The sequence below is a fragment of the Bemisia tabaci genome, chromosome 4 (assembly GCF_918797505.1).
Source record: "Bemisia tabaci chromosome 4, PGI_BMITA_v3".
NCBI classification, from domain to species: Eukaryota; Metazoa; Arthropoda; class Insecta; order Hemiptera; family Aleyrodidae; genus Bemisia; species Bemisia tabaci.
The window spans coordinates 55,448,811-55,463,791 of NC_092796.1; the positions used below are offsets into that span (position 1 = coordinate 55,448,811).

A 14,981-nucleotide genomic window follows, 5' to 3' on the forward strand; every position below is an offset into this window, starting at 1 on the left:
GCCGCGGGGCTGCATCCGCGGAATGCCGTCTTGGTTTTATACTCCCCGAAACAAAAAACGCAACGGCCTCGTTAACACTTTCACCAAGATCGACGACGCCCCGTTGATCCCAATCGGACGCATTTATATCAAAAGGAACTATGTCCGTTGTGACATGGCCCCTGTCATACATGTATTTTTATGGGTCGCTCGGCTCATGGAAGAACGGATATAGTTCCTTTTTGATTTGATTTAATTTATACGTCCAATCCACGCCCCGCGTCCGGCAAATTCTTCGGATCGACTTCCTAAAAGCTTCTGTCGCCATCTCACTTGACTACTACACCTACACAGTGAGAAATATTAATCGATATTTTGTGTTAATATGGGAGGTAGAACAAAAATTAACATAGACATGCGGTTGAATTTTTTGTTTAATTTTACTTTAGGTTACATTGACCAACTCTTTGCATAGAAAATTAGCAAAAAATCAGGCGCGACCCGCTGGATCGAATTTTGCGGATCCCATTGGTGATAACTCAATGCGCTGGATGGTTCAGTACAATTTGAAATTCTATGAATTTTACATTTGAAGTTTGTCTATGCCTAGAGCGAATATGAATTGAAATGTCAATCAAATTCCGTTGAAATAATACTTAGGAAGAAAAAGTTACCGAAATTCCCTGTTAATATGTAAAGTAGAGTAGAAAGTCGTTGGCTTTATATATTTTGGTCAGTTTTTTTTTTTTTTTTTTTTTTTTTTTTTTTTTTTTTTTTTTTTTTTTTTTTTCTTCTTTCTTTTTTTGTCACATTCACCAAATCTTCGAGTGGGAAATTCTCATCCTCGTTAAAAATCAGGCGCCAGGAGCGAATCTGGATCGCATTGGTGATGGTTCAATGCGCTGACTATTCGCAAGTCGCAACCTCTGAGAGTGACATTGAGAGGAGTAAGAGTATATGAGCTTAGCAAGACAATTTTTTCATCCCCTGATGTCTCAGAGTAACCGACGGTTTCATTCCATTTATACAAAAATTTGGTCCATCCATGTCCTCCCGGTTGATTTGACCGAAAAAAAGTAACTCCAAGTAACCGTAAACACGAAAATTTTAGGTGTGTATACCTTTGCATCCGTGTTACACCACTCGGCAAAAAGCGACCACCCCTGAAGAAATTCTCGAGTTCCCCGTATAAAAATCAAAAAGCTCATTTTATCCATTAAGTTAACATGACGTTTTTAAATTTTATATTCAAATAGTGCTACGATTTCTATATCAATGAAACCACATTTTAAAAGAAGTGGAGGTCAAAAATGATTTACAAGCAAAACCAATTACCTTGTTTGCTTTTGAAACCGCTTATTCTCTCGTCGTAAACCATTGATAGGTGATGGAGACTTTCAATCCTCTCAATTCGAACCCATTAAAGAACAAAATACCCTGTCCTCTCAAGTTTTTCCACCAGTGAACGCTGTCCTCAATTTTATGGTTTATTAATCGCGGGCCCATTTATACTTTTATATCACTCACTAATTCGCCTGCACTAGTTCTGTCTCCACCAGTCAACCTCTCACGTCAAGCACCGCCCCTCAATTTAGATCGAACACTCATCGATGGCGAGTAGGGCACATAAAAACTTGGGGCATGGGAGCCATAAAAATTCCATCCTCATAGGAAGAATAAATTGCAGTTGCCAGATCAGGGATCACAGGTACCTGGAAACTTTCTGTGAGGAACTTTGACCGAACTTCGAGCCATATGGAAACCTGAAGTTCTCAGTCCATGTAGCGGAGTTTTCAGTCTTATATACAAACCGAATTTCGGATCTGATACCCATAGTCCTTTAAGCACGGTTAACATGAACGCTGGTTACCTAAACGATGAAAAAAAGGGTTGGATGATTGCGACTCAGCTAACCCAAATTGAACTTCATTTTGCAATTTGGAACTCCAATATCTAACTCATTTCAGAAACAACACATGTGCTATTAATATCTTTATGGAGATAGGTGCTCATGTGGGTCAGCTAGACATAAGAGTGCCTGATTGCTAAATGTAGTACAATCGGCGTTGAGCGCAAACATTGGCACTGTAAGCGAATTCATTAGGATAAAATTATCTTTCTTATCTCTTGATTCCTGGTTTCTCCCTTTATTTTCCCAGCTACAGAACTTTGATTGAAATTAGTAGTTCAGATGCACTCTAACTCTTTTGTGCTGCTCTAATAAGTTTGAGTTTAACTCCAATAAGTTTGTTGCACAGTACCATCAATTTTGTGTGCACCACCAATTTGAATTAGCCGAGACAAAATAATCCAAGCAATGTTTCAGTGAAACAGAGTTCGAACTCAATGCATTAAAAATTTAAAGTTTTTCAACTCATTTCAGCGAATCATCACCATCAAAATGATGACCAATGGGCGACATATCTAGAAAACTCATTCGGAAAATAGACCAAGTTTGACGAGTCCATCCGGGGAACTACTCAACTCGCCGTTCATCGGTCATCATTAACCGGAGATGGGTGTTGTTATGTCGCCCACGAGAAAATGAAGAATCGAAGTCAATGTTTTGCATGGAGTGGAGGATTTCTGAAATATCTTGCTCATGGTAACAACCTCGACTTTATCATATTCCGTAGCGAAGCTTTGCAACATCCCGTCGGATTTACACCGAATGAAGCGGTAGTGCGAAGGGGGCTAGGATGGGGGGGGGGGGGGGGTCGTGGAGAGCTCGGAACAATCATCTGGGCCGTGTCAACTCGGCGCTGAGGCGGTGGCGGCCCGTGATGACTCTTTTGGGGATTCCGGCTTTTTATGCGTTAATGGAAAAACGTGGGGACGCTCCACCTTTCGCCGCCCGCCCGCACCCCCGCCCCTTCATTTCGTAGCGGTTTACAATCCTGTAATAGGATTTGGGAAGTTGCAGCGCCGCGCCAGCCAGGAAAATGGTCTAGTTTCGTCGGCGCCGCCAGGGGGACGAGGGTTGCGAGGTATCGATGCCGTCCTCCGATGCCCCTTTTCGCAGAAAAATCATTTTTTTCCGGGCTTTTTTTTGTTTGTTTGTTTTTTTAGGAGCTTATATCGCGCTCTAAATTTTTCAGCTAGCCTTTTTAAATCTTGAGACGCAATTCTTGTCAGGAGACAAAGCACTCACTTAAATCTGAACAATTCACGTAAGCTGATTGTTGAAAAATTCGCATTCGAAAGTATGAAGAAGTCTTCAAGGTCGGTTCAATAATTCCGCCACAACATAGGCGGATCCAAAGGGGGGCGGAAGAGACTTACGCCCTCTTCGTTTGCCCAAAAAAAGATAGAAGGATAAGGATGGAAGAGTAGTAGTAGTAATATAAGTTTATTTTAAAGCGAGTGCTAGCTTAAGATAAACAGTGTGTTAAGGAACAAGGCTTAGGCATATTTCAACAAACAGGATTGAGTGAAATTAACATTATTGAGACACATAATGAGTTTAAAAGGTGACGATTGCCAAAGCTTGAAGTAAAGTCCAAATGTAGTAAGTATTCCCGACGGAATTCAACTCGAACTGCATATTAGATGCTTTACAATTTTGAAAATTTTCTGGGAAACCCGGACCGGACCCCGTTCAAAATGTCTGGATCAGCCCCTGTGCCGCAAAAAGCATTCAACCGAAGTACGACATCCTGTTTTGAGCTGCTCTGTCGGAGGAAAAGTCGGCAACGCTCGGGAGGAGGGAGAAAACCGCGATCCGGCGGTGGGTATGGATGACTGCTACTTTGAGTCGAGGCGAAGAGCGAAGGGCCCGCGCTCAAGATGGAAAACCTATCGCTTTTACGACGGGGGCGCAGCGTGGCGCTACGTTATGATGTCATAAAGTTCGGCCCGTCCCGGCATCCAGCGTTTTTTTCATCAGCCGAGAAGCTTCTAACTTTCAATTTTTCCCGCGGCATTTATGACCCGGGCCCGGGCCGGGAACCCAGGGTCGCCCCGCGGTCATCCAGTCGTTTATCGCCCGCCGCGGGTTTGCAGAAGCTGATCAACTCACGTCTCACCGCAGCTTTCGTTCGCTTTTCTCAATCGCTGCTCCTTGTGGCGGCGCCGAGTTTCCCGATTTTCCGGCGACGAACACTATCAGCGGGCTGACAAGTGAAATTGGACGGAGTTAAACAGAAAGGAACCAAGCCACATCGGGATCGAACCGAGAAAAAGAGGTTTACAGTTTGGCTCCTGCATAAGACTCAATGTAAAAAATTAACTTCAAGTTCAATTTCTGCAAAATTTGCTCCAACAAAAACTTTGAATTTTTGGCGATAGATAGTAGAGCAGTGGTTGAGTTCAAAACCACTCATAACTCAATTTTTTCCAAAATGTGGGTTGGTTCCTTTCTGCTTAACTCAGTCCAATTGATAGACAAAGCTATATAGACGAAGGAGACATAGAAAAAATAGAGCGATCCCATTGGTTGAAACGGTCGGTTGTTTAAGATTAAGGGAGAAATGATGGACTAACTACAGGATCTTACGTGGGTTTCCGTTAGTTGCTCTATTACTTACCTTCTTTATCCATTGCAACCACCCGCTTCCACCGATAAGATTGTTCCACTCTCCCTTGGTCTCCTTTGTCTATGGTTTTGTCCATCAATTCGAACAATCAACCTGTCGTTGGCCTAAGTCAACCAGAATCGCCCTAACTGTATCGAACTTTGTTCAATTTTATCCCGTTTTATTTTCTCAAATTAGAACTAAGCAATATTCCGACTTGAAATTTTGCGAGGATATTCTGTACAAGTTATGAGAAATGCACTAAAAGTTTCAAGGCGGTGAGATGTTTTGAGTTTCACCCGTGGTGTCACCCATCGAAGACACGGAGATTGATGGCGTCATCCGCCGCGAAACCGCAGTCTACGGTTTGGCGTTATCTAGATTCACGCCCGCGGGAAATATCTTTACAAACTTTAAGTGTTTCTCCTCGGTTCCTTAAGACTGCTCCTCCTTCCCGCGAATCAAAATCGATGAGTTTTCCGTTAGCATTTTTGGCATTTTGCCTGCCAATTAGTGCAAGTTCGAAATTTTCGCCAGGAGCAGATATTCAAAGAGAGGCTAAACCATTACTCACGAGTGAAACTAAACTATTTGTCCCTCGAAAGGAACTAGTTCAGTCGTAAATGGCCCTGAGCGTCATAAGAATAGTCTCTCTCAGGGCTCACTCCCAAATCGGCATTGCTCCGTTCCGGAAGCAATCGGACGTATTTCTGCCAAACGGAACTATGTGCATTAAGACATGAGCCCTGAGACTCATGAGGATGTATGCACAACAGGGCTCACGTCATAATGCACATAGTTCCGTTCGGCGGAAATGCGTCCAATTTGTTGAACTATGAGGATCCATTGCGGCGTATCCGACGGAAGCCGCTTCATTTCACCTGGATGCTGGCTCCGGCGAGAGGAGGGGGAGGGGGCGGAAGGGCCCAGGAAGCAATAGCGACAGAGATATCAGATCGGAGGAGCGGTTCCGGGCTCCCCGCACGAAAACTAAAGATTTATCGGGGACTCGAGATTATTTCCAGGGGGAAAAACAACAAAATGAGTTACGCGGAAGGAAAGCGGGAGCCGAGTCGAAATCGCGGGGTGGCGTGCACGGAGCGCGGGTACGTGACATTTTGCCCCCGGCGAGTCAGGGAATGCAACCAGCCCCGCACAGAAGTAGATGTTGAGGTGAAAATCGATTTCGCCGGCGACCGCCCGCCCCCTCTCGCCCCGGCGCCGCGCCCCCGTCCCTCCGCCGCACGGTGGATCGAGTCAATAGGTGAGGTCGGACAAACTTTGAAAACTTTAAACGCTTATATTTCCGTTTATGCAAAACTTTGAGGTTCTAAAAATGGTTCCATTGGTTTCCTCGAAAAATTCTCTTCTTGTAGCACCCCTTGGAATTCAAAATGTAAAGAAATAAACATAAAAATTTGCGGTTTTAGTCAAAAATTTCATGTCCGACCTCCCTAATTGACTCGATCCATTGTGCGCCGCACGGTGGATCGACTCGATAGGCGAGGTCGGACAACATTTGGAAACTTTAAACGCGTATAACTCCGTTTACAGAAAACTTTGAGGTTCTAAAAGTGGTTCCATTGGTTTTCCTCGTGAAATTTTCTTTCGGGAGCACCCCTCAAAATTTAAAATGTGATCATCCAAACATCAGAATTTGCAGTTTTAATTAAAAATTTCATGTCCGACCTTTCTGATTGACTCGCTGGAAAAAAAACGCATTGGATCTAGAGCCCGGAGTCTTAAAAACATCGACAAGAAAAAATACTCTCGATTCAATCGGATTTCAGCTTAAATCAAGAACCAAGCCTCTTAATTTGAGCGGATTTCCTTTGATTCAAGCGAAAATCCGATTGAATCAAGAGTATTTTTTCTTGTCAATGTTTTCAAGAGTCCGGACTCTAGATCCAATGTGTTTTTTTTTCCAGTGCTCGATCCACTGTGCGCCGGCCGCGAGCACCCCGAAAACTCCTGCCGCTACAGCTTGTCATTTTCTCGAGTTTTGTTTTCCCCAATTTTTTTGTTTTCTTTTTTCCTCTCCCCGCTCCTCGAAATGCTTCTCCGTCATTAGGAGAGATGCGCACCTCAGTTGAAAAACGTCCCGCTTACTCGGGTCCCGTCTGGAAAGTAGCTCTCGGATGCCACGAAATCCCCCTTCAAGTGGATTTTCTCTTGCGTGCACCCGGGAGATACTATATACATACAATTTATATATAGATATATACTGTTTGCGGATTTCCGCCAGAGGTCCACTCCACCTCCGACTGCCTGAGTCTTTAATGTTATGAAGATGGGATTATTCCTCGGCGAAGTCCATGAATTCCTTGCTCGAGAGGGTGAATTCCTGCGAATATCTCCGACGAGTGTGCTTCCCTGGAAATGGGTCAGGGCACTCGGCAAGTGCATCCAGCATCCTTTTAAGGTTCGGAGGCATGAGGATAAGGACTTAAGCAGGATGTCCTCGATGAGGACGGAAAGGATTTGTGCGACATTATTCAGCCCACTTACAAATATTTTTTCGTGGCGGATTGATCGGTGCAGCAAGTTGCAAGGATTGGATGGTGCTAAATAGAGACTGAGTATCCCAGAATAGTGGACCAACACTTCAGCACTCAATCTAATTATTCTAACACCTCAGGAAAAATCGAGATGGGATGGAGGTATAATTCCTGTCTCAAGATTGACCGAGTCGACTCATGTTTTTTACCCGGCAATGTCTAATTAATTGTTTTTTTTTCTTTTTTTCTTTCTTTCTTGTTTTTTTTAGTGATAGATAAGAGCTTTCCTACAACTTTGAGAATTTCTTAACATTGATTATTGCGGATATTTTGAAGTTCTCCGGTTGAAAATCATCTTTAGTTGATCTAGTTTTATTTCCTGAGGCTCAGTATCTTCAAATAATGTTGTCTCAGAACATTAAAAGGGATCAATTAAAATTGTTTTTTCAGCCAAAAAACTTAAAATATTCGCATTTTTTCAGTGGTATAATGTATACGCTGCGCAACGCTGTATTGCCAAATGAGCTTTAAACTCGAGCTTTTACTTTCCCTGAAGGATTGGGTCATCATAAGGTTTCGTTCGGGCTACAATCAAACAAAATCCCTGAGTTTCCCGAAAGAGTGGCACGAAAAGGCCCTTTTTTGACAGGTCCTTCATCCCTGAATCGATCAAATATTCCTCCGAGTTCACCGCGAGATCTTAGTCGAAGCCGAGTGTAGGAGGTCGCAAGGGTTAGTGTTGACGCTGGCTTTGTAATCAAATACACTTGGGGAAGGTTAGATGAAACCGTCCCGAGAAGTTTACGGCGCTGTTGCCATTTTAGCCGGCTTTTCGCCCGGAACCCCAGCGGCGAATCGGGCTTTCCCGGCGGGAGCGACGAGCAACAACGCCGCTCGGAAGTCCACGGCACGGGAGCAAATGAAAGTGGAAGCGCGAGTAATGAGATGCGGAGCGAGGGGAGGGAGCGGGGTTGTAATAAAAAATATTAAAATCAAAACGCAAACCGCTTCTCTTACTTTTTGTTTTTGTTTTCGTTTCGCGCCCCCCAAATCGCGGGGCGGATCTTCTCGCGAAACCGCGCCGTAGTTGCCAGATTGTGCTGAAAAGTAAGCACTTTCCCCCCGTTTGAACCCACGTTAAATATTCGCATTTCATCGCACAATCTGGCAACCTTGAACCGCGCCTCGGTGTTTTTCCAACGGTGTCTCGTATTCATTTGATCGTAAGGGAGGGAGGAGAGACTTCAGCTGTGGAAAGCTTTGCGTTCATCATCGTTGGAACGCTCTCTAAAGTGTTAGGCTTAACTACGCGGTGTATCGCCGAAAATGATTGAGCTGGCTAACTTCTAATCAAAATATATTTTTATCTGATATTTCTTCGAATTGGGACGGGATTTCCTGACAGGAACTTTAAATTCATATTGATCGTAATAGTTTTTTTTATTTTTTTTAAAAAAAAATATCTGGGCTCATTTAAGACGGAATCTGTGAATAGGGACCTTATCCTCCGGAAGAAAATTTTCCTTAACTGTTTACTAAACTAAGTTTCTCCACAGTATAAAAATGTCTGTATTGAAACTACATGACAGATACCTCCTTCAAATTTTGAGATTTCAGGTACAAATTTGCGCCAAAATTTCCAGATTTTCTCCCTCCGTGCATTCGCAAAAAGTTTAGGAAAATTATCTCCTATACTCCAACTTGACACTTGTCAAAACCTCACTTCCTGTCTCCAAAAGTTCTAAATTTTTTCAGTCCACAATTCAGAGATTCTGAAAGGAAAGAAGCACGAGTGCGATTCATTCGGGAACATTTATCCACCCAGCATAACAGACACCGAGCCAGACTGCGAAAGTTCCCCGAAATATTTTCCGGAGCTGAAAATACGACTCTCGCACGCGCTAGCCTTTTCGCAAGCGGCTCGACAATGACGCAGCGGAGCATTGTAGCTTTTCAACTGCAGCCGCAGAAATATTACGGAGAAAGGGTCGCGTTTCAAGTGCAGTCGAAAAGCCAAAAACAGAATTAACCCGGGCAAATCGACAATGGGAGCAGGCGTCTGGTCCAGCGGCGGTGGCGGCGGGATGCTGCGGACAGATCCCTCTCAACACTCGACTGTTGCCGGGTTTTGAACAATTATAAAATACTTCGAAGGCACCGACCAAGACATGAAAACGAGTGATGCGAAAGTCATTTTCAGGGATCAAAATTTTCTCATGAGCAGTTCATAACCTCATGAACGAGACACCAAAATTAGGAAAATTTTCTATGTTTCCGAAAACAGTTTTCCGAGAAAATAGGGGTTAAGAGTCTGATCGCCAAATTTTACAATTTGTTTAAAAAAATTTCGACCCCAGCTGTGTTTATAATCGATAAAATACCGCACAAAAAATGTGACCGGGTCTGTAAAAAGACACCTTTTTTACGGACATACCTTGCCTTCTGAGAGAAAATGCTCTTCAACTTTTTACAAATGCATGGATTGGAGGAAAAAATCTGAAAATTTTCTCGAAATTTTGACCCTAAAATCTCAAAGTTGAAGGAAATGTTAGTCCTGATGGTCCAAGACAAAAATGTCTCAGTTGTAGAAAAACGTGGTTTAAGTGTTCCTGAAAGGTGAAGGAAAATTTTCTTCCCGGAAGATAGGGTCCCTCTCTACAGATATAAGTAACCCGGAAAGAAACGATGATTCGCCAAGGTACTCGTATTAATCTTCTTTTAGTAGGCTTTTTCGGTAATTGGAAGAGTATTAATGGGCACTCTTATTAAATTCAATCGTGCAGTCCCTCCAGAGGGTAATGACGTCACGAACGAACATGCATGTGCGAGCTTTTAACGAAATTTGGGAAGTTCCACCGGCAGTCGACTCGTTTCCAGGCAACCTGGCATCGAAGCGTTATGCTCATGAGAGCTGTTAAATTTTAACGAATGCAAGCTCGCTCTTCATTAAGTAGGGGCGCGTAACAGAACAAAACACAAGGGGATGATGCGGAAGCTCGGGGACTCGGGAGGGAGGGGCGCGGAGGAGCCCCCAAGGGACCCGGGCGAGAGGGCAAAGGGATAGTCCACTTCCACATGCCGCCGCATGGTGCACGCTCCACGGTCAAGTTTAATCTCACTCCTCTCGCCGAGGGCTTGTTAATAGTGAGCTCCTTATTCCCCTGTTTTTTGTGCCTAAGTCCACCGGCGAAGCTCGGGCTCAGGGAAACATGGTCAGTCTCATGCTCTAGGGTGTAAACTTCTGACTCCTGAGCTCTACGCACCGGGAAAACCTGGAAAATTAAACGGTATTTCTCGCTGGAGCTCAAGATATTTCATTTTTAGAGGGAAAAAATCGGCACGCTACGATAAAGCTCCGTCCTCTGTCGAAGCAACGCTTCAAGGGACGTGGTCTCTCGTAACGTAACAGAGTTACAAACAGTTCAGAGCCTTAAGCCGCACAGTGGATCGAGTTAAGCAGAGAGGTCGGGCGTGATATTTTTGACTAAAACTGCAAATTTCATTGTTTAATTCGTCACACATTCAATTTTAAGGGGTGTCTCTGGAGGAAAATTTTACAAGGAAACCAATGGAACCACTTCCAAAACCTAAAGTTTTGTTTCAACAGAGTTATAAGCTTTCAAAGTTTCCAAATTTTGTCCGAACTCTCCCATTGACCCGATCCTTTGTGAGCCGGGCGGGAAAGCTGTTGGATCCGGCGTAGCTTAAACGGTAGGAAGTACGACAAAGTGTCCGACTGCGTGGACAAGCCAACACTTGGTCGCCCAATTGACGTAAGGGCGTATCTCAACATTTACGTGGTCCCATTTGTCCATATAATACCATGCTTTCCGGAGCTCATGTGGAAACAGAGATACGCGCTTACGTCAGAGGAGCGACGGCTTGGCGTCTCAAGCTTGAATGGTCTCCGGCGGCTTTGAAGGTGTGCATTTTCCGAGCGTTTGATCCCGTTCTCGCTCTGTTTGGAGAGGGGCAGGGATCCCGAAACGGGATGACGGTCGCGGATATTCACCTGGAAACGGGCTCCTCGTCGAGTGTGTGGACTGCCGTGTTAAGGAAAAACGACATAAGAGCATTCCATACTTGCCAAATTTCGTCTCGAGAAAATAGTCATTTTTTTATGGAAGTTATGAATATTATCCCATGAAATGCCCAGACACTTTAGATCAAATTACGAAGAATATTCTCTGAAAAATGGGAAGAAAAATATCCACAAATATGCCCGAAATAACGTGATTTGTTGGAGGAGATTTGGCAACGTCTGTTGGTGCATACTTCGTTCTTCCTTAGGACGGCTGTGAAGGCGGAGGCGCAGCAAAGTAAATTGAGGTAGTGGGAGCCGGAGCCGTCATTGCCGCGGGGTCAAAGGCTACTCACAAAGGCGCGCCCGGAATTATTTAAACATGGCGTGTCCCCTTGTCCTTCGCTCGTGTCCCCGTGTTTTCCCCCAAAACAGCACGCAACTCCCGCTATTTCACGCTCGCTTCACTGGATCCGAACGGGACAGTGGGCAAGTCTCGCATCCCGCATTTTTCACACGTCTCCGCAGGGGCAGAAAGAAGGGTTTTGGAAACTCGCATTTTTTTTCGAATCGTCCCGTTTCGAATACCCCATATCTGTGTTTTGACGGTCTATTTTGTGGCTCATCAGAAAAATAATTAATATTCATGAAGTACTGCAACAAATAATGCGAACGGAACCAACACAACACGGAAATAGAGTAATGTACGCGCATTGATGACGGCGCAGAGATACAACTATTCGTACTCGATGGATGTCCGTGTTGCGTCTGCGAAAATTGAAGGCGCGATGGCGCGAGACGTGAACTCGCAATGCTCCGCTCTCTAGCGCCAATGAGGTATCGCTCAGATTCGGGAGGAAGTTGAAAACTGTGGCCGATTACACCTCTCCTATTTTCAGCTGTGTGGCTCTCGTAGCTCTTGTAGCGCCTCCAAGAGAAAAAGGCAAGTGGAATCCACTAAACATGAAAAAGGAGCAAGGAAAAGGTCGCGCGTTGATGACGGCGCAGAGATACAACTATTCGTACTCGATGGATGTCCGTGTTGCGTCTGCGAAATTGAAGGCGCGATGGCGCGAGACGTGAACTCGCAATGCTCCGCTCTATGCTGCCAATGTGGTGACACTAATATTCGGGAATAAAGTCTAGAAACGATAACGTATGACCTATTGTCGTCTGTGTTGCCAACGTAGCCCTGAAAGCACCACTGCAATTAAGTCAAACCAAAACGAACACAACATGGAAATAGAGCATGGTGTAGGTGGTGCTTTGATGACGGCGCAGAGATACAACTATTCGTACGTAATGGATGTCCATGTTGCATCTGTAAAATTGAAGGCGCGCTGTCGCCAAGCGTGAATAATTGATGAGTTTAAATTGTAATATGAAAAAAAGACTTTACCTTCAGCGTTCGTTAGACAGTCGCATTTTCATAAATCGACTCTGATACGTCAGGTTGCGATATAGGTTGTAAGTTTTAGCAATCTGAATAAAACCATCAAAACACAACTTTACGACGTGCACAATCGCCGCGCACACTCCGACGTCCAAATGCCGGGAGCGTTGAGCCCCAAGTGCGACTGGGTCGAAACATCCCGTGTCGAAATCCGCTTTACGTGCGTCGCGCCATGGCGCATCGTTTCTAATTAACCGCCTTTAATAGCGCAAACTTATGCGGCGCGGCGGGGCCGTTTGAGCTTTTTGCGGTATCCGCCCAGGTAATGCTGTCCTTTGTCTCGTGCGTATGACCGCCATGAAAACATAAGTGGGGAGGGGTAGTCCGCGGTTCCTCCAGTAATTCCATGATTAAAATTTCGCCTGATGTAATTAACTGTAATCCATCCGTTTTGTGGAAGTGGCTGCGTTTCGGAGTCTCCGTCTATTCTAACGTTCCATTTCTCGTTTGTTTCAGTTGTTATACTGGACACTTCCAATGAACCAAAATTGGGTTGGACCCGCTATCCGTTCGACGCTCAAGCGACAACACCAGGGGTAAGTTCAATGCATAATTCTTCCTCATTATTCTTTCCCTCCATCCACTATCGAGACTCGATAGTTTTTCAAGTGCCTTATTTTCTTTTTCCAATTTGTTGCCTAGTAATGAGCACAAATCGCTTTTTGGAACAACATGATCACACAAAAACCAAAAGCCCAAAATATAAAACATTGGGCTCATTGACTCAGAGAATATGGTAATTAATGTACCGTGTGTGGTATATTTGTATAATGTCGGATGGTAAAAATTCAAATAGCACTCCGCAAAATCCAACCACACGCTAATAGTCGAAATTGCCAAAGGAAAGTAAAAGAATACATGATTCTGTCATATCTGACTGTGTGTAGTACAATTTCATTTAAAATGTTATGCGGGTCTTCATTATTCAAATGCATTTGGATAGCTAAATCGACTCTAGAAGAGCTTTTGAGTCTGAATAACAGAACATGTGTTTTTTCTCCTAAAATTACATTACTCTTCCTGTAAATATTACTGCGATTAGTGGTATTTTAAAATGTATGTATCATCAGGAAATGCTCAAGACTTATTTTTTATTTGATCAAGATAAGTTTACGTTGTTTGTACCATAGTGACACAGTTGCGCCGCGCCCATTTACTTTCGTGGGGCGTTTTGACACTCTCCGTTCCTTGCTTGAAAATTGAACGGAACGCTTGTCTTTTATCACATAGAGGGCAATCAAAACTAACTAATTTGAAGTTTTCTCCAAAAATAATATCAGAATGGATTATTAACATCTTGTTCATGATTTCCCGCGAGACGAAAGTTGGGTTTTGAACCCCCCCCCCCCCCAAAAAAAAAAAAAAAAAAAAAAAATCCGAGCTATGAGTCGCATCTGAGTGAGCTGTAAAATATGTGTTGTAACTCAAGCGAGTTACTTCGCACCTTGGTCTCTGCATACAACTCAAAAGCAGTCCCGTTCGATTTCGCTTCCACAGGAATGCGTCTGACGATGGAATCGAGCGATTCCGCGGTGTATTTATTCCCAACTCGCATGGCCCAATTTCGGCGACTCGGAAGGTTCAGTGACAGCGGTCGGGGGAGGGGAAGAGGGCGATCCATAAAATCATAGCGGGGTTCTCGACGTGGTTGATGAATATCTTGTCGTAAATTTTATATCTCTTTTTCATTTACTTTATACCGTCCGCATAAAATCCATAGCGGCGCGCGACGCGACGGAGCGTTCGAATCCTCCGTATCCAGACTTCGGGTTGTCGGATTGTGAGTATCTCGGAAAAGCAAGAAATAGAAAGTTTTCAAATGTTATGATTTAGACTTTTTAAATTTTTCGAAAATCGTGACTTTTGATTCTTCAAGTTTGAAAAATTTGAAAGAAATGAATTCCAAAATTGCCTGAATGAACGCAATGATGGACAGGAATTTTGGATTTGTCATTTGGACGGACCGCATTGATTGATTCTTGCATGGATTGTCAATATTTAGGATGAAAATAATATTCTCATCAACGACAAAAATAAAAAAAAGACATCAAATTCGTGCCTGTCCTCTGATAAGTCGAGACATCCTATTGAGAAGACTATATTACTACACTTTTCATTGGATATCAATTGTTCTGACCCTCATCAACATTATATGGTACCCCACTCCTGGAACACGAGAATATCCTTGGTTTTAAAAAAAGGTATGGTTAGTATATGAGATATGACCAAATGACCTAATCATGCCTAACTACATTTGTTTAAATGCAGAATATACTGCCTGATGACGTCAAAGGCAGCAATTTTCTCCTTTTTAAATCTATATCACTACAATTTCCCATGTCAAAAAAAATAATGGATGGAATAAAATCATGCAGGTGCGGGAATACATTTTTTTTTCGTGCAAATTCTCAATTTTTGAACTTTGTCTTTAGGCCAAATTCTTTGCATGTGATTGATTTTCCATCCTCCACGAGCATGACGATACGACGCCATGACCATATGACAACCCGGGAAGC

General features: G+C 43.7%; 1 protein-coding gene across 12 annotated transcripts in view; it reads left to right on the forward strand.

Moving 5' to 3' along the window:
• Nucleotides 1–14,981, forward strand: part of Eph (Eph receptor tyrosine kinase) — a 437,826-nt gene that overhangs the window by 288,914 nt on the left and 133,931 nt on the right. For all 12 annotated transcript variants that reach the window (XM_019047129.2, XM_019047123.2, XM_019047130.2 and 9 more), the window contains exon 3: nt 12,922–13,001. In XM_019047129.2, the coding sequence (XP_018902674.1) occupies nt 12,922–13,001 (80 nt within the window). The remainder of the gene's footprint in view (nt 1–12,921; nt 13,002–14,981) is intronic.